The 24,550-nt window shown below is 39.4% G+C and overlaps 1 protein-coding gene across 5 annotated transcripts in view; it reads left to right on the forward strand.

The window, feature by feature from the left end:
* The window catches only part of LUC7L3 (LUC7 like 3 pre-mRNA splicing factor), a 30,743-nt gene continuing 6,193 nt past the window's right edge, over positions 1-24,550 (forward strand). For 3 of the 5 annotated variants that reach the window (XR_007191085.2, XR_003320095.4, XM_026513159.4), the window contains exons 1-9: positions 1-272; positions 12,425-12,491; positions 15,573-15,612; positions 16,153-16,297; positions 16,664-16,738; positions 17,725-17,829; positions 19,200-19,361; positions 19,681-19,964; positions 20,808-20,968. Coding sequence is in view for 3 of the 5 variants with exons in the window: in XM_026513159.4 (XP_026368944.1) it covers positions 174-272; positions 12,425-12,491; positions 15,573-15,612; positions 16,153-16,297; positions 16,664-16,738; positions 17,725-17,829; positions 19,200-19,361; positions 19,681-19,964; positions 20,808-20,968 (1,138 nt within the window). In the remaining 2 variants the exon portion in view is untranslated. Of the gene's footprint in view, positions 273-12,424; positions 12,492-13,565; positions 13,652-15,572; positions 15,613-16,152; positions 16,298-16,663; positions 16,739-17,724; positions 17,830-19,199; positions 19,362-19,680; positions 19,965-20,807; positions 20,969-23,253; positions 24,548-24,550 lie in introns of those variants that run through there. The other 2 variants (XM_048224126.2, XM_057317718.1) reach the window with 2 other exon arrangements.

Below are 24,550 nucleotides of genomic sequence, written 5' to 3' on the forward strand. Positions count from 1 at the left end.
CGCGCACGGTATGCTGGGAAGGCGCCCGCGCGGCGGCCATTTTGTCTTATCGGCTCCTCTTTGGAGGAGGCTTTTCGGCCTGCGAGCGGGCCGAAGAGGTTGGCGACTGTGTAGCCGGCGTTTTCTTTGGCGGGTGCCAGGGCTGGTGGGAGCAGCCGCCCGAGAAAAGCACCATGATTTCGGCCGCGCAATTGTTGGATGAGTTAATGGGCCGGGACCGAAACCTCGCCCCGGACGAGAAGCGCAGCAACGTGCGGTGGGACCACGAGAGCGTAAGTCCCGCGGGCCTTGGGTCTGTGCCCGGGCGCCGTGGGGGAGGGGAGTGGCGCGGGCTGGGGCCCGTCCGGCCCGTGGCGCGATTTGGGGCGCGGGCCGCGCCGGGGTCGAGTGTCTAATCCTGTGGCGGGAGGGAGGAGCCCGCCCGGGTCAGTGTATGAGGGATGATTTGTTTTTGTTGTTGTGTTAGTATCAAGGAAGTCTGAGAGGGCCCTTGGCAGAATTGAAAAGCACCTTAATGAGGCAGGGAAACGCGGGAAAGGATTTTATTGCATCCAGAGGCTCTGGAGTTTTAAACTCATTATGATATAGGGAAAAAGGCAAATTTTTCCGTTACTTGGGTTGAGCGTCGTATTTAGGCCGAAATTTCTGGCCAGGGTTAGTGGTAAAAATCGTGGCACTGTATTCAAGAATGGTTCGATTTCGACGCTTATATGAGGAAATAAAATTTTAAGAGATCATAACTTGGTAGGGTTTCCCGTGATGATTTACAGATACTGTTCGATAGCAGTACGTTTTAGTAAGCCCTTCATGTAGATGGTTGTTAAGGCTTTTTTCTTTCACATAAGACGACTTTGATAAGAGTACAGGTATCTGGAGCACTGAGAAACGTATAGAGTTGTTGAATCATTATATTGTACATCTGAAACTAATAAAGCATTGTTAATTATACTTGAATAAAACAAAACTCATTTGGTCCTTTTTACCTTAAGAGTAAGGGTAAATATAACCCCAGTTTCGCAGATGAGACTTGAGAAGCTACCCAAGGTCTCTTGGCAAGTTAAGTGGGAAAACCAAACCTAATCTTTTTAGTCCTGTTCACTTTCCACAATTCTATCAAACTTTCTGCAGATACCAGTCCATTTCAAGTGTTTTGAACACGCAGCGTTATGTTTGTTAGGTCTTAATCTGAAGAACAGATGTAGATTTTAATTTTACTTAGCTTGCAGTTACAATCAAACAACGTGGTAATTTAAAGGCAGATACTAATCAAAGTAGGTATAGTTGAACAAATACGCTTTCTAAAAAAAGTTAGTTGCTTTTTTTTTTTTTAATGTAGACTTTGGTCAGAGGAAAATTTCTCTTTTGTAATGCAGGGAAAAAAAGCGGTGCTAGATGAGTCCTTTCAGTATCTTTAACAAGTAAGTGGCTAAAAGCTGTATTGGGGTGTTGCTTGATTCCAAAGTAGTGGGAAGGGTTATGGTAGAATTTATTGTGTGGGTCAAATTCACATATTGTCATTGACTTCGAGAGAGGGGAAGCTTTTTGAAAGCTTTTCTTTTCTCTTTTCTCTTTTGACATTGGGGTTTTTTCCCTGCTTGTTAAATAGGAAGCTGAGTAACTTTGTTGCTTGTTTTGACCCTCTTTCTTTCTAGGCATTTGTCACCGTGAAGTCAGTTTTTCTTTTATTGCTTAAGAGTCTTTCCATCTTGCCTTGGAAAAAAAACCAAAAACATGATTTAGTTGATGTGCAGATAGGATATTTTGGATTAAAGAAAAAATTGCTTTTGATTGCCTGCTTATCAACTGCAGCAGTCTAAAGTCTATACCTCCTTGGTTTTGAACACTTGTGAAGAAACTTTGTTTTCCTGGTAGTATTATATTGCCTTATTACTTTCTATACTGTGGGCTTACTGTTAGCAGTGGGGCTCTGGCAAATGCAACTTAGGTCTTAGGTCATCTCAGCTATAATCTTCAATTTACAGTATTTCTCATTGATTTATTAAACTCTCGGTGCAAGATTTTTTATGCCTTTAATGACAGGTTGCACTTCATTCTCAATCCAGGGATTTGAAACAGTTAATTACTGGTATTTCAGATTCCTGTCTGCGGGGTGGGGAGAATGGGGTGTTTGGCGTTGACCTGGAACAAAGCACATGGCTTCTGTATAAGACCGAATTACACCAGGGTAAAATAAAGCTGTGGAAGCTCAAGGCATCACTTCCGGGTTATTTACATATTCTTACACTGTTGGTTGGTGGTGGTAAAATCCGGGGGAAAAAATGGACAACTCCAGCATATACTGTAAGGGGTTTCAGGATCACTGCAACCTGATATTTCAAAGTATTTTTACATTTCTATTCTATCTGGAAAATTTTCTTTGCTACCTTTGCACTAGATGGGAAAGGCTATTTCAGTTGGGTGGAGTCATTTTGTTTAACAATTGAAATGGAAACTTTACCTAAGTGGTAAAGGTGGTTCTGGGATGTCTGCATCTGATTGACCTGTGGAATTTGTTTTAAATGCAGATTTCTGTACTTCCTCCGAAGAGATTCTGATCTGTAGGTCTGAGGGAAAGCCCCGGAAATCTGGGTTTTCTTTAAATGGCCTTTTACACATTCTAAAGCTTGTAAACTATAGCTTCCTGACCCACCTGATTAGTCTTGGGTTTGTAATTGTGAGCTAGTAGCACTTGAAGCTCCTTTTTAAGTGAAGGATGCATTGGTGATGCAAATTATCGACCTTTCCTGTGTTTGTAATGGTGTATATGTAACCACTCTCCCGGTTGAATCTTAAAAAGTGCTTTACTGGGGTTTTACAGCATTTCCAACTTTTTGTAGATTGCTGTCTCGATCTGAGAGAAAGTAGTTTTCAGCTAAAGTCAAATTAGTTTTAATACTGTTCCAAGTATTATCCTACTCATTTATCTTACTGCCTAACTTAGTAATATTTTCCTTAGTAATATTTCCTAAGTAATAAACTTAGTAATATTTTACATTTCCTTGAGGTTAGTATTTTTGCATGAAGCAGTTTGTTTACTCTGTTAATTCTAAACAACCACAGTAACGAGGAAGGCATATGATTTTTAACTGCCTAGCATGAGCTACCTTTTAGCTAGTGTCCACATGGGGAGATTTCAGTCTTCGCTAGAGAAGGCATGAATAGCCTTCTAATTATCTGATTAGTTTAAATTGTAGGGGACCCCCCCATTTATTTATTTATTTATTTAAGAGGGGGAGGGGCAGAGGGAGAGAAAATCTTATGCAGGTTCCACTCCCAGTGCAGAGCCCAGCATGGAGCACAGCATAGAGCTCCATCTCAGAACCCTAAGATTATGGCCTGAGCTAAAATTAAGAGTCGGACACTTAACCAACTGAGCCACCCAGGCGCCCCCTATTTTTTAATTTTTTGTAGGGAATTTTAAAGTTCGATCTAGAGTTTTCATTATTTTTTGTATAATATAACAGGAATTTTATAATTCAAATTGAGGTTTTCACATTGTAGATCTAGAACTCAGAAGTGAAATTATTTAACTGTTGGCCTAACTCTGATTCTAATAATATCCAAAATGAGATTTCTTCCATCATTTATCAAATTCAAGTATGCCCCCTGTTCAGTGAAGGTTTAATAATTTATGGAGGGAATTGAACTAAATGTTCTTTTCTAAAATTTTCAGAATGTTAACAAATATTTTCATTGACACTGAAAGCTGTTTGGAAAAGAAAAGTTAAAGCTCTGTCCACATTTTTACTTGTGAACTTTTTTTTTTAATAAAGATTTTATTTATTTATTTGACAGAGAGAGAGAGAGATAGCCAGCGAGAGGGGGAACACAAGCAGGGAGAGTGGGAGAGGAAGAAGCAGGCTCCCAGCGCTCTGCAGAGCAGGGAGCCCCATGCGAGGCTCGATCCCAGCACTCTGGGATCAGGCCCTGAGCAGAAGGCAGACGCTTAACGACTGAGCCACGCAGGCGCCCCTACTTGTGAACTTTGGAAACAAAAATTAGTAATTATAGTGCATGACATCTAATCTAAATATTTTACTGGATAGTTTTAGTTCAGAGTCACTAAAATGTTCTTCCTGTCAGAAATGTAGGCCATTTCCGGTCCTATGATCTATAGTACGTGGCAATTGTTGGGCTTCTCCAGATTGGCCACAGTCTATGTGTTGTACATAACTGCTGTTTGCTTCTTTGCAAAACATATACAGAATTGGAGTGAATTCTCTATGTACCCACACCCAATGCAACATTATCAACACATTGCCAGTATTGTTTCTATATTCCTTATGCTTTACTTTATTTTGAAGCAATTGTCACTTAAGCTTTAAAGACATCATCGTATATCTTTAAAATATAAGGACTTCAAGAAGGCATAACCACAATATTACCATCCCATTGAAAATATTAAGGTATTTCTTTAATATTTGTTTGATTCCTTTAGGAAAAATGTGTGTCATTAGAGTTGATTTCTTCACAATGGGAGAAAGTAGTTTAAGTTAGTAATAGTGCTTCGTTGTTTTATGAAATATGCTTAATCTTGTCATCATTTCTCTCTCTTTTTTTAAAAAGATTGATTTATTTATTTTGGGGGGAGGGAAACGGAGAGAGTCTTTTTTTTTTTTTTTTTTTTTTAGATTTTATTTATTTATTTCACAGAGATAGAGACAGCCAGCGAGAGAGGGAACACAAGCAGGGGGAGTGGGAGAGGAAGAAACAGGCTCATAGCAGAGGAGACTGATGTGGGGCTCAATCCCGTAACGCCGGGATCACGCCCTGAGCCGAAGGCAGACGCTTAACCGCTGTGCCACCCAGGTGCCCCAGGGAGAGAGAGTCTTAAGCAGACTCTGGGCTGAGCCTGCGGAGGGGCCCCATCTTGCCACCCTGAGATAACCACCTGAGAGGAAACCAAGAGTTGGCTGCTTAACCGACTGCACCATCCACGTGTCCCAGTTTTCTCATCATTTCTTAGCTGTAACTTGGGGAAATTTCCTGTATTCATTTATTCAACGAAAATGTAGCACTGTAAGAGTATGGACACGGCACTTGGCCTGAGAGAACCATCAGTCTGGTGGCAGATGTAAAGGAGTAAATGTGCTTCCGTAACACAATTTGGTATGTGCCACAGTAGCACATGCATAGGGTCTAGAAAAGCACACATGAGAGGGGCATCTAATAATCTAGACTGGGGGTACTTGGGAAAGGCCTCTTAAAGTGGCCCTTAAATCCTGGGACCTGAAAGATTAGTAGGAATTGGCCTGAGTGAATGGGAGATGTTACTAGGGGCTGGAGAAAATCTTAGGCCTGAAAAATTGTGTAGTGTTACAGCTGTAGTCTTTGTTGGTGAAGGGGACATTTGGATAGGTGGGCAACAATCTGCTTTTGAGTGGTTTTATAAGCCTTGTTAAAAGTTGGGACTAGGGATGCCTGGGTGGCTCAGTCCATTAAGCCTCTGCCTTCTGCTCAGGCCGGGATCAATCAAGTCCCACATCGGGCTCCTTCCTCTCCCCCTGCCTGCTGCTCCCCCTGCTTGTGCTCTCTCGCTCACGCACACTCGCTCGCGCACACTCGCTCTCTCTCTGACAAATAAAATCTTATAAGTTGGGACTAAAATTACATTGGGAAACAATTGAAGGCTTCTAAGCAGATCGAATATCAGATTGACTGTTGTCAACATGATGAATTTTAAAATGCCAGTGTTAAGATGACCAGAAATAGAAGTTGAATAAACACATTCTTTTTATGATTTGTTTATAAAATGGAATGTGTTACCTCGTGGAACCAAAAATGTATCCAAGGTTGTTAGTAACTTAGAATACCAAAGAAACTCATAGTTGTCTGTAAAGACATTTACATGTCCTTTAATGATTTGAAGGCTTTACTATCTGTAAATAGTAACTAGCTGGCCTGACAGAAACAAGTAAGAATTCAACTGACTTAGGGAAAGCAGTTTAACAAAAATAATGCAGACGGCTTTGAAAATACTTGATTAGCTCAAGGAAGAATTCTCTTACTGTTTGATTCAAGTGGGTGTAGACCAATTCAATAAGGTATTACTATACTTTTGTGATCGGAAGTGGTCTAAATCGATGACCAGAACCGATTGTGCCTTGAAGAAGTGAATAGTGAATGCTAAAAAAAAAATAGGACTGTTTTGTTCAGATGGAGGTCTCAGCACGTTTTGTATTAGATACTTACGCTTGCTTAAGTCTCCCAACGTGTATGTTGTCTTTGCGCTAAATACTGTTCTTTCCTTTAAAGATTGATTCCATTAATACATTGGGAACTGATTTTATTATTTTATGTTTTCCCTCTGAGTTTAGCACCATTAAAATTATTTTTTTTAAACAAAGGAGACATGCTTGCTGTAAAAAATTAAAATTTAACTTAGAAATAAACAGTGAAAGTCTGTCCTTGCCTCCCCTCCCCATTGCCAGATCCCTCTGGACAAATTAAAAATTGGTATGTTTCTGAGCCTTTCCTAATAACTTACAAACATATACACATATATAAGTGAAAGCTATAGATAGCTTAATGTAATATTACACAACGTATAAATGTATATTTAACAACTTTCATTTCTGTTGTGGCATCTTTCTTTGTTGGTACATACAAATCTACCTTAGTTGGGGTCCTGGCTGGCTCAGTTTGTAGAGCATGTGACTTGATCTCGGGTTTTGAGTTTGAGGCCCATGTTGGGTGTAGAGATTACTTTAAAATTAAAAAAAAAAAATCTTAAAAAAAATAAAGAGGCGTCTGGGTGGCTCAGTCAGTTAAGCGTCTGGCCTCAGCATGGGTCATGATCCCAGAGCCCTGGGTTGAGCTCCCTGCTCAGCAGGGAGCCTGCTTCTCTCTCCTCCTTTGCACCCCCCCCACTTGTGCGCTCCCTCTCTCAAATAAAATCTTTTAAAAAATGAAAAAATAAAAGATAATAAACCTGCCTTAATTTTTTTTAACTTTTTGTTCTGTAGGGGATATATAGATTATATCTAATTTTTTTCCCATTACCAGCCAAGCTGCAGTGAACATTCTAGTACATAAAGCTGAGTCACTTGTAGGATGGGTTCCTAGAAGGATAATGGCTAAGGTGAATGCACATTTTACATTTTGATGATGCTGCCAAATTGTCCCACAGCCCTCTAGTATTGTTTGAAATGTCATTTTCCCAGGCACTGTATCACAGGCCAGATAATTGTTTTAATTTTTGACATTTTGTCTTTAATATGATAGGAATTTGCAATTAAAAATTTCGAGTCAGATTTCCAAGATTGCTTGTATTTCTGCTTTCTCTTCACTGGTAGTGAGTTCATTAAGGGATGCTATTGAGATTGAACTCTTCTGGTCAGTAGTGTTGCTTTAGATTTGTCAGGAGGATAAGTCACAAGAATTCTGGCCACCCCACTCCCTTGGTACCTACCCCTCCCACCTTTCATTATCAGACTGTTAGCTCCATGATGGATATTTAGTGAAGACTTGCTGAGTAAAAGACTGTTAGTATTTTTAAAGATCCTTAGTCCCTGGAGAGGGTTAAAGAAGCAGTCTAAGTAGAGTCCAATGGGTAGAGTAACATTTTGATGTGCCATTGTGTTACAGTAGTGTCTTAAGGAGAGTTGAAGAATGGAAAGAGCATATAGAATCAAATTAAGAAAGGGGGGTCTAATCTGGATTCCATAAGCTAGATAACCTTTAGGGCAGGTCATGTGGTTGCTCTCCCTTGTCTTACATGGGGTAATTGGACTAAATGGTAAGAAGCACCTGGTTAGCCCACTGGCAGGCATGTCTTACATGGTGTACATAGTACCTAAAACCATTTAAAAAAAATAACTTGCGCAGTATTGTAAGAATCAGGCAAATTTGCCCCTCTCTCTCAATGTAACATACATATAATTTTAGTGTTAAAATCTCACTGTGCAGTATTGTCTCCTTTTTAAAAATTATTAACACAATATATTATTTGTTTCAGGGTACAGGTCTGTGATTCATCAGTCTTAGACGATACACAGCGCTCACCACAGCACATACCCTCCCCAGTGTCCATCAGCCAGCCACCCCATCCCTCCCACCCCCCTCCACTCCAGCAAACCTCAGTTTGTTTCCTGAGAGTAAAGAGTCTTTTATGGTTTGTCTCCCTCTCCAGTTTCTTGGTTCATTTCTTCCTCTCTTCCCCCATGGTCCTCTGCCTTGTTTCTCAAATTCCACGGATCAGTGAGATCATATGATAATTGTCTTTCTCTGATTGACTTACTTCATTTAGCATAATACCCTCTGGTTCCATCCATGTCGTTGCAAATGGTAGGATTTCATTTTTTTTGATGCCTGCATGATATTCCATTGTATAGCTACACCACATCTTTATCCATTCATCTGTCGATGGACATCTAAGCTCTTTCCATAGTCTGGCTATTGTGGATGTTGGTGCTATAAACATTGGGGTGCAGGTGCCCCTTCGGATTACTGCATTTGTATCTTGGGGTAAATACCCAGTAGTGCAATTGCTGGGTCGTAGGGTAGCTCTATTTTCAACTTTTCAAGGAATCCTTTTTTTGTATGTGGAAACCAAGGCAGAGTTAAAGGCTGTAGTTCACAGTGGGTGCCAGCCAAGATTCAAACCTCTGCACTGTGTTGTGTCTCCAAGCATACCTGTTTACACTTTCCCATTTCATACTGTTGGGTCTTTTTCACATGTTGTTTTCCTTATTCCTAGAATGCCTTGCAGTCTTTCTACTTATGAATTGGAGAACTAGTTCAAGCTTCATCAACCTGTGATGACCTGACATTCCTGACTAAAATCACTTGTGTATCTAGTGTTGCATGTATATTCTATCTAGTACACTCTGTTTTTTGTTTTTGACTGTCTTCTACTAGACTGTGATCTTGAGGAGTGGGTCTTAATTTATTTTTGGATTTCCTGCACTGTTTTTAGTACAATGTTAAGTGTTTGTTGAAGTGCCATTTCCTACCTTTTATTTTTATTTATTTTTTTAAAGATTTTATTTATTTACTTGACAGAGAAAGAGACAGCCAGCGAGAGAGGGAACACAAGCAGGGGGAGTGGGAGAGGAAGAAGCAGGCTCCTAGCAGAGGAGCCTGATGTGGGGCTCGATCCCAGAACGGTGGGATCACGCCCTGAGCCGAAGGCAGACGCTTAACGACTGAGCCACCCAGGCGCCCCATTTCCTACCTTTTAAAATAAAATTCCTTTTAAAATTAAATGCCACTTTGTTTTTTAAGGTTGTTTTAAAAATTCATTTAAGTAATATCTACACCCAGTGTGGCGCTCAGATTCACTACCCCAAGATCCAGAAAGAGATCTCCACCGACTGAGCCGACCAGGTGCCCCTAAGTGCCACCACTCTATTTTTATTTATTTATTTATTTATTTATTTAAAATATTTTTTATTTATTTGAAAGAGTGAGCGAGAGAATGAGCAGGGGGGAGGGACAGCGGGAGAGGGAGATGCAGACTCCCTGCTGAGCAGAGAGCCCCACTTGGGGCTCGATCCCAGGACCCTGAGATCATGACCTGAATAGAAGGCAGATGCTTAACCGGCCGAGCCACCCAGGCGCCCCCTAAGTGCCACTTTAAATTAAAATCCCGTGCAGTACTTGCTAGATTTGAGAGTGTTCATTTTATTTTTAATAGAAAATACTGTTTTGAAATTGTATTTTATTTAAAAACTGACATAGTGCATTTAAAGTTTTGACCACTTAGAATCTGCGTTTGTCTATTTATTTTTTAAGTGGGGCTTGAACTTATGGTCCTGAGATAAGGAGTTCCGTGCTCCACCAACTGAGTCAGCCAGGTGCCCCAAGAATCTGCTGTTTTTTAGAAAGTCATCTTTGTATGAATAAGGCTTAGGTTTTATAGTAAAACTACATAGGTGTGGAAAATCACAAGTATTGTAGTTTTAAAAAACAACACATATCAGACAGTTTATGACAAACTTTGAAGCTAGTAGTAATGGCCAGTTTTACAGGAAAGCCACACAATATATGGTAAAGCCCAAACTCAGATCTGGGTCAGTTTGATTTCAGTGAAAAATATTATTAAAACCAAGATTCAGTAAGTACTATATTGATACTCCATTACCAAAAAGAATTAATATGATTTCCTTCCTAGAAAAAGTTTGTATTGGTTTATATTTTAGAATCTGTAGAGGGACCATGGAGATATTTATTCTTTTTTTTTTTAAGTTTCTTTTTTTTTTTTAAGTAACCTCTACAGCCAATGTGGGACTCGAACTCACAATCCTGAGATCAAGAGTCACACGTTCTACTGACAGAGCTAGCCAGGCACCCCTGTTTTGTTTTAATGATGAGCCTTTTTTGAGGATCATAGAGATTGACCCAGTTTAAACAAAGGAACAATAACGTTTTATTAGTTATGATAAATAGAAATTCTTTTAAAAACAATAAAATCAAAGTAAGATGGACAGGGGCGCCTGGGTAGCGCAGTTGTTAAAGCGTCTGCCTTCGGCTCAGGGCGTGATCCCGGCGTTCCAGGATCAAGTCCCACATCGGGCTCCTCTGCTGGGAGCCTGCTTCTTCCTCTCCCACTCCCCCTGCTTGTGTTCCCTCTCTCGCTGGCTGTCTCTGTCAAATAAATAAATAAAAATCTTAAAAAAAAAAAAAAAAAGTAAGATGGACAGTAGTAAAGTTTCATACTCATGAGCGCTACTTACTAAATTTGGTTTTAAATTACTATGTGACTGTATAATTTTTAGATGTAAATAATGGCAAATGCTGCCAATAACTATTACTAAGCTATTACATGTAATTATTACAGTTATTAGAAATTTGTTAAATAGTTGGAACCATGAGCACTGAAAAATTGGAAATAATTTGAAGAAACGTGAGCATACAGGAGTCTTTTTAATAATTTATTTGTAAGAATAATGTTTAAGTTGCAAAGAGTAATTTTATAAAATCCAGTATTTAGAAGTACTAAAGAAAATGATACAAAGATATTCTGACATATGGCTATGTATAACAGGTTAATATTGATACAAAACTAAATCTTGTTTACATATGATTTTTGAATCTTAATTGTTCTTTATGATCTTAATTCTTCTGGACAGTGTTTATGGAACCATATTACTTCAGGTGTGAAACAGTTGATCTTTGGAGTGCCTGGCTGGCTCAGTCAGTAGAGCATGCGACTTTTGATCTCAGGGTGGTGAGTTTGAGCTCCACAATGGTTGTAGAAATTATTTGTAATCTGTACTCCCAACAATTTAAAAGTAATCTCTACGCCCAACATGGGGCTCAGACTCACAGCCTCAAGATCAGGGGTTGTATACTCTACCGAGCCAGCCAGGTGCCCCGTAGAGATTGCCTTTTTTTTTTTTTTTTTTTTTTTTTAAATGTTGAGGGATGCCTGCGTGGCTCAGTGGATTAAGCGTCTGCCCGGCTCAAGTTATGATCCCTGGGATCCAGTCCCCTGAGTCCTGCGTTGGGCTCCTTGCTCAGCGGGAGCCTGCTTCTCCCTCTGCCTGTTCCACCTGGCGCTTCCCCTGCTTGTGCTTGTGCGCACGTGCTCGCTCTCTCTCTCTCTCTCACACAAATCTTTTAAAAAAAGAAAAAAAGTTGACCTTTAAGGAAGAAAATAATTTATGTCAAATTTAACATCCTGTAAGGATCTACAAAGAACTCTCATTCAGTCTTAAATTTAACATACCTTTTCTTCTCATATGTCATAGTTTTACATTGATTATACAATAACAGTGAAATACTATAAGAAAGGAGACACTTGGGAATATTGCTTACAGATTTTGGTTTGCAGCGTATAGAATTAAATGTCAGCTAGAGCAGTCTTGAAATATATCTGAAGGAGTTACAAAAATACTGATGGAGAGAGTTAAAAGTTTGTTTTTTTTAATAGCCTTTGCTCATACCATAGGAGGTCATCAGGAGTTGCTCAGTGAAGTGCTGGTGTATGTGAAAATATCCAGTACATTTTAGAGCCAGTTAAAAGATCTATTAAGGGAAGCTACTGATCCAGATTGCTTTAAATGAATGTTATTTGTAATTTAGACAGTGATTCCCAAATCCTAATCTATAAATTGGTTCTGGTCTTTAACAGAGATAGAAAGATAATAACAGTTTAGGTTTTTTGTTTTTATTTTAATAAAATTAAAATTTTTGTTCTTCTGGGTATCTTTCCCATATTATTGCTATGTGGGGAGAGTGGTGATTAAAAGTAGATGGTAGGAAATACTGGTAACTCTGTCTGTCCTGCACATTTTTTACTAAAGTCTGGGAGTTGAAAAGTCACTAATTTAACTAATGTGGTTTAACAAATAAAATTGTTCTTATTTGGTTGAAAGGTGAAGGTTAAGAAATGAGAAAATAGTAATTTGGCACCCTTTTCCAATATAGTTTTAAAGCTGAATATTTTTTAAAGTTAAGTACCTTTGTTTTTCTTCACCAGGTTTGTAAATATTATCTCTGTGGTTTTTGTCCTGCGGAATTGTTCACAAACACTCGTTCTGATCTTGGTAAGTGAATTTTCTATGTAGTTTTAATCAAATTATGATTTAAAATTAAAACTGGTACATTATAAATTCCAAAAAGTTTCTCTTAAATAAGGTTTGTTGATAAAATAATTTCTTCCCTGGCTTAGATTTTTGAACGTATTAATAAATGCCAGTCTAGTTAAACATGGTGGCTTAAGTGAACATACATGTCTGTTTCCACTCCCTCCCAAAGCCCTCCATTAAATGAAAATTTAAAAACAAAAAAGATATAAACAGAAGAGGAGATATAACAGTTAGAGATATCAACAAATTTTTGGAAGATGACAAGTGGATGGAAGAGTAGCAGCAAACTCAACAGAGCAGAGAAACCTGTACCCTAAAAGCCTGCAGAAGGGGATATTAAAAGAAGTGTTTGATAGCAGAGCCCTGGACAGGCTAAGCATTTGGAGGCACCAGGTACCATAGAAGGCAGAGTTGAGTCATGGGGCTGAAAATGAAAGATTAGTCTAGTTAAGGGTCTCTCAGCCATGACATTTGATATTTTGAGCTGGATAATTTTGTTTTGGGGGGATGTCCTGTGCGTTGTAGGATGTTCCGTAGCATTCCTGGCCTCTACCCGCTAGACGCCAGTAGCACCCCTCAGCTGTGACAACCAAAAAACGTCTCCAACTAAAAATCCATTCCCAAATGTCCCTGGAGGGACTCTTAAAACCTGTGCATCTGGTGATTCTCCCATCTCCTACCCCTGCATCCCAGGAGGCACTAGGGAGTTCTTTCTTGGAGAAATTGGACCTACGAGATTGTAGTTCAGCTGAACGACAGAATGCAAAAGCAAAAAAAAAAAAAGAGTGACTGTCTTCTCCCAAGGATGGTACATAATTAGTATCATTCTAGAAACATAAAAGAGAAGTTAATTATTTAAGCACGATGCTTGCCCTGGAGCCTTAGAAGCACAGTAGGGCTGGACGAATCTAGATATTGGGATTCCAGACACAGCACAGGGCAGTAATGAGTAAAAAAGAGACGTTTAAGAGAGTTAAGTCTATATTCTTAATAGTGGGGTTTTCCCATTCCCTTCCTCTGCCCTGTTCCTAGAAGGATACAGCCAGATGTTTTTCCCCAGGCAGAAGAGAAGAGGATTCTTTAGAGAAAGTGAACAGTTCCAGAGAAGTGATCTACAGGTACTGACCCTTGGGGAATCTCCTAAAAGAATTTTGCTGCCTGATTTTCCTCTGGTAAAGCCCATTAGTTGACAAACCCTGCCTGTGCATACCAACTTCCAGTTAGATTTTGGAAGTGTTTTGCCAGCCAAGGAACACCAGTTAAACATATGAAGAAAACCTTCGACACAGTAGATTAACCAAAACCAGCAAGGGGTGGGGGAAAGTTTAGTGGAATTAGAGATGACGGGGAAAGCAGAAGAAAAGATATTTTGTTGTTGTTGTTGTTGTTGTTGTTGTTGTTTTAAGTAAGCTTTCTACCCAACATGGGAACTCAAAACCCTGCGATCAGGAGTTGCATGTTCTGTCGACTGAGCCAGCCAGGTGCCCTAAAAATGCTAAGTCTTAATTATATGTAGTATCTTCAGAGAAATAAGAGAGGGTATCAGGAATAGGATGCTGTATTAAAAAGGGAACTTTTTGAAAAACCAAAAAGAGCTCTTGGAAATTAGGACCGAAGAAATCTGAAATAAAATCAGTGTAAAGGTTTGAGAATAAAATCAAGGAAATTTGCTGGAATGTTGGGTGATCGGACAGAAAAGATTAAAAGTTGAAAAAATTAAATCAATACAACACTAATTAGGAGTTCTAGAGAAAGCAGAAGGGAGGGGTTTAAAGATTTTGCAATACTTGAAGGGCGGTAGTCTGTAGGTCGAGTGCGTCCTTCAAATGCTCAGCACACTGGATGAAAAAAAATCCATTCAGAGGCGCAACACTGAAATTTCAGAATGATGGGAATGGGGTGGGGGCACACAGGATTATGAATCAGAATGGCCTCAGATTTGTCAGTAACAACACCAGAAGCTTGAAGACTTTGGAGAAACACTCTCAGGATTCTGAGTGAAAAAATATTTTTCCTAGGTTAGCTACATAGCTAAACTTCAAGGTATGAGCGTGAAAAAAAGACATTTTCAAACATGCAAGATCTCAACAAATTTATCTCCCATGGTTCTTTTCTCTGGAAACTCCACCAACACATGGGTATAAAACCAAGGAGAAAAACAAGAGATCCAGTAAACTGCATCCACTGCAGACCAGAAAAGGAACCTCTCAGGATGGCGGCTGTTACTTGTGAGCAGCCCAGATTGAAGCAGAACAGAAAGCTCAGGGGCAAAACGGAAGCTGATGATCTGAGAGATTTGGAATCTTGAGAGAATTTCTGTAGCTGACTTAAAGTGAGAAGAGTTCAGAAATACAGAAATCTTAAGTAAATGAAAAGAATTCCAGCAGAAATGTGAAGTATATCCTAAGTCATCATAATGCCCCTTGTTTGGCTCAGCAGGTAATAGTACTTGCATAGTCAAAATATAAACAGTGTTTGTTTAACAACTAAAAATTTTTTTACCTAAAAATTTGATGTCTAAGGTAAACCAAGAAAAAGCAAAATAATTTAGAAACATGGAAATGAATTCCAGAAGGCGTAGGTGACATGGTTGAAATTGGTTGCCTTCCGGAGGTAGGAAGGAGTAGGACTTGACCATTCTTGTACTATTTGGCCTGGTTTACAGATGCCACAAATGAGTAAAAGATGAGTGGTAGACCAGTGGTTCACCCTCATCACAGTTTTCTGGGGTGGCAGTGGGTACAATTTCTCTTTCCTCCAACTCCCTCTGTTTTCTTCTCTTTTCTTACCATATAGTTGCTCTGTATTATACTGATCTTGAAGATGAAGGAGAACAGTTTTCATGTGTTTACTTGGGCACATAACTTTGTGATTCATTAGGCTCAATTTAGGTGTGTACAGACTATTCTGTGATAAGATGGGTCTTGTTTTCCTTTTTTTTTTTTTAAAGAACTTCCTTTAGTTTTGGCAAGAGAAAAGGTTGTTAACATCACCAGTAATTTACACATTCATATTTCTCATCTTTTTTTTTTTTTTCAGGTCCATGTGAAAAAATTCATGATGAAAACCTTCGAAAACAGTAAGCTATCTTTTTTGGTCATTTCCCCCTGCTCGGTCATTCTTTGGTTTAAAGGGGACAAGAATTGAAGAAGTAATTGGAATTAGTATAAAATGAATGTCTTGCCGGGTACTATTCATGAGGTGGGATGGTAGAAAGTCATAGCTTCAAAAATGATAATTAGCCACCATGTGAGTGCATATTACATGCGTAAGTACTACTGTATCCTAAGCCTTTTTCTTGTATCATGTTTGTTTTTAACAGTCCTGATTTTATAAATGAGACTTACCCTGGGGCCAGGGTCACAGATCAGTATTATGATAGAGCTGGTGTTCAAGCACCTAGCTTTGCCTTACTGTGAAGTCTGTGCTCCTAACCAAACATAATGCTAAGTACTTGTCTTCCCTTTATCAGGATGAGAGACTAGAAATTGACTTCTTACATACCCGGTTTACTCTTCGGAGCAATAGTCTATAAGATTAGTTAAGATAGAATATGTGAGTTGTAATGGATAAAGATTTGGAAAGAAAGTAATGCTTATTAATTTTTATTCTTAACCAGGTATGAGAAGAGTTCTCGTTTTATGAAGGTCGGCTACGAGAGAGATTTTCTGCGATACCTACAGAGCTTACTTGCAGAAGTAGAGCGTAGAATTAGACGAGGGCATGCTCGCTTGGCATTATCTCAAAACCAGCAGTCCTCTGGGGTGAGTGTGAAATTAATTTGTAGTCTTTGTAAAAAGTGTCCTTGTTCTCTAGAGACCCAGAGACCTCCCTAGTATTGAAACTTGTGGTCAAGTCCATTAATTTGTGGTGGTCTAGAATGACATAAACTTAAAAGGCATTCTTTTTTTTCAGTCTTTATTAGTAATGTTCATTTTGCTACTCTTTAAGATTTTTCTCCTAGTTATGAGTAACTGACAAAATACATAATTGAGTTGCAGAAAATGAAGGTAATTGAGTTACTATCCCTGTGACACAACATTTTAACTATTTAATACAAATCTGTATGGTATGTGAAAGCTTGAATATTTGTTTCTTATTGGTAATACGTTTTATTATCTCTTCAATAGGCAGCTGGCCCAACAGGCAAAAATGAAGAAAAAATTCAGGTTCTAACAGATAAAATTGATGTACTCCTACAGCAGGTAAGAATTGTGTACATGAGTAACAAAATATTTGGGATAGACATTGAACCCAAGAAGGTAAAAGGGTGGCAGATACATACATGTAAAGGTGCTCAGAGGCCTTAGTCGTTAGGGAGGTACTTAGTGTACATCTGTCAGAGTGGCTAGAAGAGAAAGACCATACCGAGTGTTAATGGAGATGTGGGCAAACTGTTACTGTCCTACACTGCTACACTGCTGGTGGGGTGGAAAACGGTATAAGCACTTTGGAAAATCGTGTTTCTTAAAAAGTTAAAAAAGATCCACCATGAGTCATTCCAGTCCTAGATACTGACCCAAGAGGAACAAAGTGTATGTTTACAGAGTTGCATTACCAGTGTTCACAGCAGCTTTGTTCATAATTGGCAAAGTCCTGAAACTGGAACCAGTGCATACGTCTGTTGGTAGGGGGTGGATAAATGCTGTGATGCAGCCGTGCTGTAGGCTACTGCTCGGTAGTTCAGTGTATCAACTGCACGTAACACGGGGGGTGAATCTTAAGGTAATTAGGCTGAGTGAAAGAAGCCACACTAAAAAAAGAAATAAGTACGTAATTCCATTTATATACAATTCTGGAAAATGCAAACTGCTCTATAGTGACAGATCAGTGGTTGCTCGGGGAGGAGGTACTACAAAGGATATTTGGGGTGATGGATGTTTGTTCTGTAGATGAAGGTGTTGGTTTCATGGTTGTCAAAACATCAGATTGTGCACCTTAAAAATATGCAGTTTATTGCATGTCAAATACACTTCATTAATGCTGTAAAAAAATCAAAAGGGTAAATTTAACCCAAAGCACCTTCAGTAAACAAAACCAAACAAAAGACCCCAAACCATGAAAATGCTAATGAAGCTTGGGAAAAAACAGAAGAATACTTGGATAGTTTGGTTAGAAAGGAGTCTTGACTGCTTTGTGGGTTTTTTTGTGTTTCTTTCTTTCTTTCTTTCTTTTTTAAAATCTTGCTTAGATTGAAGAATTAGGATCTGAAGGAAAAGTAGAAGAAGCCCAGGGAATGATGAAATTAGTTGAACAGTTAAAAGAAGAGAGAGAATTGCTTAGGTCTACAACCTCGGTGAGTAGCAACCTCATTTTGATTTATCCAGGCTGTTCACTGTGAATTATTAGGACCTATTCCTATTTGAGAATCTGTTTGTTTTCTGATGTCCTAAATGAAAAGTCGGCAGACTGTATCTTAAAGAGTACACAGTAAATACTTACGGTTTGTAGTCCACGAGGCCCCTGGCAGCTACCAAGCTCTGCCTTTGCATTATGAAAGTGTCTTTGGATAATGCATAAACAAATGGATGTGGCTGTGTTCCAGTTAAACTTTATTTACCAAAGCAAGCTTCTAGCTGCTGCATGTCAACCCATGCCTTAGATCATGACTATTCATTAGGGCCTGGGTTTTACTTTTTTCTTTACGTGTTTTTTTTAAAGATTTATTTATTAATTTTTTTAAAAAAGATTTTATTTGAGAGAGAGAGAGCACGAGTGGGGGTAGGAGCAGAGGGAGAGGGAGAAGCAGACTGCTGAGCAGAGAGCTCAATATGGGGCTTGATCCCAGGACCCTGAGATAATGACCTGAGCTGAAGGCAGACGCTTAACTGACTGAGCCACCCAGGTCCCCTAGATTTATTTCTTTTTAGAGAGAGAACATGATGAAAGTGGGGAAAGAGGGAGAGAAGCAGACTCCCCGGAGAGTGGGAAGCCTGACTCAGGGCTCGATCCCATGATCCTGAGACCACGGACATCAAAAGTTGGACATGACTGACTGAGCCATCCAGGCGCCCCCTTAACTTTGTTATGATAAATTACCCCATACATACTTACCTTAGCTCAAAATTGGTATACCCTTCTACTTTTTTGTATTAATTAGAGAATGTGATAGATGTTTTGGATATTGATGGTAGACTGTAATTCGCCACTGGTTCCCAAATATTCAATAGAATATGTACAGATTTTGCTCAGTAAGTTCAGTTCCCTAAACATTTTAGGGTTAAAATTTTTTTTTGAAGTAAGCTCTATGCCCATTGTAGGCTTGACCTCAAAACCCGAGATCAAGAGTCACATGCTCTACTGACTTGGCTAGCCAGGCGCCCCTTGAAAAATATTTTTAATATGGAGGCCACACCTTTAGCCTGTTGAAACTTAAGAAATGAGTTCGGGCTAGAACAGGTAGCTTTGTTAACATTTTCCAAGATGGTGTGGGCAGTTCATTGGCTGTAGTTGAGTGGTGGGGTCTCAGCACTTCCTTGTGGTTTGGAAAGTTGCCTGCTGTTGCCTTGCTTCCCTGCTCTAAAAGTTGACCAGTTGCTGCTCAGTATTAGGGCTTTGGAGAAATACACAAAATTTGAAAACTACTCTCAGTTGTAAGTGCTTTTTTGGATTTTGTTTCTTTTGTCTTCCTCAAATACTCTTACAATAACTGATTTATCATTTCAGACGATTGAAAGTTTTGCTGCCCAAGAAAAACAAATGGAAGTTTGTGAAGTGTGTGGAGCCTTTTTGATAGTAGGAGATGCCCAGTCCCGGGTAGATGACCATTTGATGGGAAAGCAGCACATGGGCTATGCCAAGATTAAAGCTACTGTAGAAGAATTAAAAGTAAGCTGCTTTCAAGTATGCACTTTAGCCACAGCTAATACTCTAGTATGGCTAAAAGTTGATCACATAGAGATGTAAGCCTCTTGTTGATATTTTGCTTCATGTGTTATTTGAAACTGTGATAATCCCCATAAAATTTTGCTATTCATCAGATTATCAGAGGGCTTTATTTTCTTGACTCTTTTGTGCTAGGAATTTGGGAGAAAGACTGTCCCTGAGGACTTCCATACGTTGATCTCCACATGCTTTGTATTTTCCCATTGTTTCATAGTGTCTTTAAGGGTATACTTGTATAAAAATCATACTTGCTTTCTTTTAGGAAAAGTTAAGAAAAAGAACTGAAGAACCTGATCGTGATGAGCGTTTAAAAAAGGAGAAGCAAGAACGGGAAGAAAGAGAAAAAGAACGGGAGAGAGAAAGAGAAGAGAGAGAAAGGAAAAGACGGAGAGAAGAGGAAGAAAGAGAGAAAGAAAGGGCTAGGGACAGAGAAAGAAGAAAGAGAAGTCGTTCACGAAGTCGGCATTCAAGCCGAACTTCAGACCGAAGATGCAGCAGGTCTCGGGACCACAAGAGATCACGAAGTAGAGAAAGAAGGCGAAGCAGGTACATAGAGCACATGAGACAGTGCCTGGCACGTAGCGAGGGTGCGGTATGCAATTGCTGGTGTTATTTCCTTGGTCCTTGGGAAGCTCCTAAGTATTGTCAAGCACTAGGATGGATTATGAGAGTAGAATCAGTAAGCCAGTCCATCTTCAAGGCAACTTCTTTGCTATTTCCCACCAGCCCGAGGAGGTTTGATGCACTCTTCTTAGGAAGTCCGTGGGACCAGATGGTCTCTTTAAGTGCATCTCTTCGCACTGATTCTAAGAAGACATTTAAATTATAAGTTATTTTGAAAATTACCTACTTGTTTTGGATGACATCACGCAGAATATAAGAACTAAAGTGTTTCGTAACTAATTCTTTTAAAGTATGAAAAATGAAATCAGCTTTACTGTTTTAGTGGTGGGATTGAGGAGGAGTCTTAAAGAGCATGATGATAGGGGCACCTGGATGGCTCAGTCGCTTGAGCGTCTGAATCTTGATTTCAGCTCAGGTCATGATCTCAGGGTCATGAGAACTCTGATCTTGCATTGGGTTCTGTGCTGGACGTGGAGCCTGCTTAAGACCCCCCCCCCCCAAGCCCGTGTGCTCGCTCATCCTGTCAAAAAAAGCCATGATGATGACTATCTTAGCACTGTTTGAAAAATTGAAGTTAGATTTTTAGTAATGTTCAGTTCTTAAGATTTCTGCTGTAGATATGTATGAGTTGTGGATTCTAGTCATTTGCCTTTTAAAGGGTTTTTACTTAATCTTGTTAATTATTGAACAGTGTTTAATTTTTGCAAGGTTTTTTCTCATTGTAATGTCAGCTGAAGTTGCTTTCCTTTTGTTTTCAATGTGAAGAAGTAGAGATCGACGAAGAAGCAGAAGCCATGATAGATCAGAAAGAAAGCATAGATCTCGTAGTCGGGATCGAAGAAGATCAAAAAGCCGGGATCGAAAGTCCTATAAGCACAGGAGCAAAAGTCGGGACAGAGAACAAGATAGAAAATCCAAGGAGAAAGGTTAGTTTATGTGAGAATTTAACTGATTAATAGGAGACTATTTTCACACTCTTCCCCCCCCCTCACATTTCTTTGGACATAGGCAGAGTTCCATTTCAAGCTGTCTTTTTTACTTCCTGCAAACACCATTCAGTAGGAGATGGGCAGTATTTTCCCCTTTCCTGCTCTGATTTGTGAGAATGACAGTTGACCTGGTGTTCTCTTAGAACATGTTAAAACCACATTCTTCAGTTGTTCACCTGAGGGTTTATCGTCTTGATTCTTCCAAGTATTGCATTACCTTTCAGGGTTATTAGGCTGTAGAATTTATTAACTTGTTTATTGGCAACACTTTTTTTATCTGCTGCGTGTTCCATAGTGTGTCTTGCAGAGTGAGTGTGCTGTGTTGCATTGGTCCTCATGTGCAGCCTTCATTTACCTGCATAATTAACTCTGAGTTTGCGGAAGTTGAATCCTTTACTCATGTCTTAACCATGTTTTCTATTGAAACAACATACTCTTTCCTTTGTACTTCCCCTTTGGTTTTGGGTGGCATTCCAGTGGCTGGAATGCACTGTTCACTGCACTATTAATGGACTTTTTCATTTTGTCTTTGGCATGTTTTCACATGGATATTCTCATCTTTTAGTTTAGTCTTTACTGAAAGATAATTCTTTTAAATCATCAGGGTCTCCTTTCTGTATTTTCTTTAGATTCTTCGAACATCTTTCATTTTATATTGACTGGGCCGTTCTGCTTAGCATGGTTTTTAGAAATGAGAGCAAGGGCTGATTTGGGTTTCTCTTGGCTCTGCGTGTCCCGTCCTGTTCTGCCTGTCTGTGTCCATGTCTGACTACCCGACATACGTGCTGCTGTGTTCGCGTTTATTAAACTGGACTTTCATGTGACACTCATTTCTTATTTTCTTTTATGGAACTTTTTTTTTTTTTTTAAAGATTTTATTTATTTGACAGAGATAGAGATAGCCAGCGAGAGAGGGAACACAAGCAGGGGGAGTGGGAGAGGAAGAAGCAGGCTCCCAGCAGAGGAGCCTGATGTGGGGCTTGATCCCGTAACGCCGGGATCACGCCCTGAGCCAAAGGCAGACGCTTAACCGCTGTGCCACCCAGGCGCCCCTATGGAACTATTCTATGGTATTTGTGAGTTTTTTGGGGGCCAGACGCGGGTTTTTGTTAGACTGAGTTAGAGAACTAGCAGTGCAAACAGTGGACGTATTTTTTTGGTCTTACACTTTCATTTTTCCTCACATAGGTGTACCTTTTCTTTCAAAAAATATTTACATATATTGGGTTTTTTCCTACAACATGGAGCAAATGTTAAAAAGTAGGAAACAAGGGCAGTTTTTTAAATTTACTGTCACAGGCTTTAAGTTTAGAAATTACTTCCGTGATTCAACAGGCAGTTTACAAAGGATTATTACCTGATTTTACATTAGTTTTAGAGTTTCACCTGTTTTTTGCAAGACTTTTTTTATGTAGTGCATCTTTCGGGTGACGGGGCCAGTCTCAAGAGCCAAATAATGGATGTCAGAGATCAAATTAATCACTTCTCTTTGAGAATTAAAGTTCTTTGCTATATCATACTTCACGGCACGTAAAATAGTTGAATTGGTTCTTGGGGACAAAAGCTAGCTGGCCATCATAACTGGGCTCAACAATGAGCAGTGGCCTGACTAAAAACAAGACATGCTTGTGTAATTTCTGGGTAGAGCAGAAAGATGTCCTGAATTGCTTAGCTATAAAAAATCCTAATTGTGATAATGACGTCATAAAATTTAGTAAAACTTTTGCTTAAGTAAATAAGCTGCGTTGTGTTTGGATTATGGACAAACGAGATTTTCCTGGTGAGGTATGGAGGAAGGAGAGAAGATGTGATTCAGAGAAAGCTCTGCATGAGGACACCTTGAAAGATGGGGAATGCATTATAGATTTGTCTTAAACTTGGGGATCTCTTTTAGAAGTGATACGATTTACTGGCTTTTGAAAATGCCGTGTAGCCGTTCAGGCACTCCTAGGTATATAGATGACTGAAGGCCTGAACTCTGAGCAGGAACAGCACTTGATAATGGCACGAGTAAGCAGAGTTCACTGCTCCAGGTGCTGCGATGGAAGCACTTCAACTCCACAGCAAAAAGTGGTTTCTTCCACAGACCTGTATTTCTTAACACCAGCCAATTTAGGGTTCTCTCTTTGTCAAGAGAGTTTCCTTTTTTAATCCATAGCCCTGAAATCCACTACACTTTGTGGATGTCCTTAGGACTATTAAGATCTACCATATCTACATAGGGCAGAAGATAAGATTATTGGACTGACTACTAGTCCTCTACGGGGCAACAAGACGACTCTTCTTCATTGAAGCTACCTGTGCACCGGAGAAGCCCATAAGACACAAAGGGAGGACTTTCCCACAAGGTCAGTTAGAGCACACTGTACTGGCACAGTTCTCGTAAGTCGACGGACAGACATGGAGCAAGTCCTGCAGTCAGCTATTTGGACAGTGCTTCGTATGCTTTTTGCAAGTCTTACGGACTGAATACACTCCTTCACATACGATCTTCAGTTCTCCCATTCTTGAATGAGTGCCCCTGCCCCTGCCATATTTTGTTTTCATTACCATCCCTCTCCCAGTTGCTTGCTGTTGTGTCTTAACAACTTTGTCCAGGATCTGTAGAGGGTTGTGCTTCTCTTAAATCGTCTTTCTGTCTTATGAACTACTCTGCTAGACCAGCTATTCTTAACATAGTTTTATGGGGAAAAATAATTTTTCCACAAAGTTTGTGGTTTGCATTAACATTTTCTGTAGAACTCTTTTGTTAGGCAATACTTGGAACTAAAAAAGCTGGAATATACTTAATCCATGTACCACTTTTTACCCCTAGTCTGAGGTTTACCATTTCAGGGAAAACAGTAGGAGAAAAAGTTGAGATTTACTTTTTCCATTCTTTATTCGCAGTTGAGTTGAATTTTAATTTTCTCCTTTTGGAAAAACAACTCTGAGATGGCGTATATATTACTTTTCTTAGCAAAGCACCAAAGTTCAGTACTTGGATTGAGGTCTGAGATCTACTTTCTTTTATTGGGCTTGCACCTCTTAGGTATTCAAATATGTACATATGTAAGTAATCTTTTGCATTAAAAAATCTATAGTTGGAGAAACATGCCTATTAAGTGTTCAGCTTTTTTCACCTTTTGTAGTTACTGTTTTTACTTTTTACCTTTGTAATTTACTTCATGTGAACACAGTTTTTGTGTACTATCTTCATACCTTTTCCATTGCTTTTTGATATTCCATACCCGAAATGAAACTTAAATCTTAGATCTTGCAGGGATTTGGAGTTGCCCGTTCTTAGTAGCTTCTCACCAGTTGGAGAGAATTTGCCTACTGTTTTACCTTTTGCTTTCTCTTAATTCCCTGTACGGCCCTCTCCCTCCTTCATAACTTACAGATTTTATCCCTTTAATAAGATTCACCAAACTATGTTACTCACACTCTGTGGGAAATAATTGTCTTTTCATCTCTCAATTGTTTCACTTTTCAAAATGCCATGTATGTATTGTATTTTACTTTAAAATCCACGATCAA

The sequence above is a fragment of the Ursus arctos genome, unplaced genomic scaffold (assembly GCF_023065955.2).
Source record: "Ursus arctos isolate Adak ecotype North America unplaced genomic scaffold, UrsArc2.0 scaffold_24, whole genome shotgun sequence".
Lineage (NCBI taxonomy): Eukaryota > Metazoa > Chordata > Mammalia > Carnivora > Ursidae > Ursus > Ursus arctos.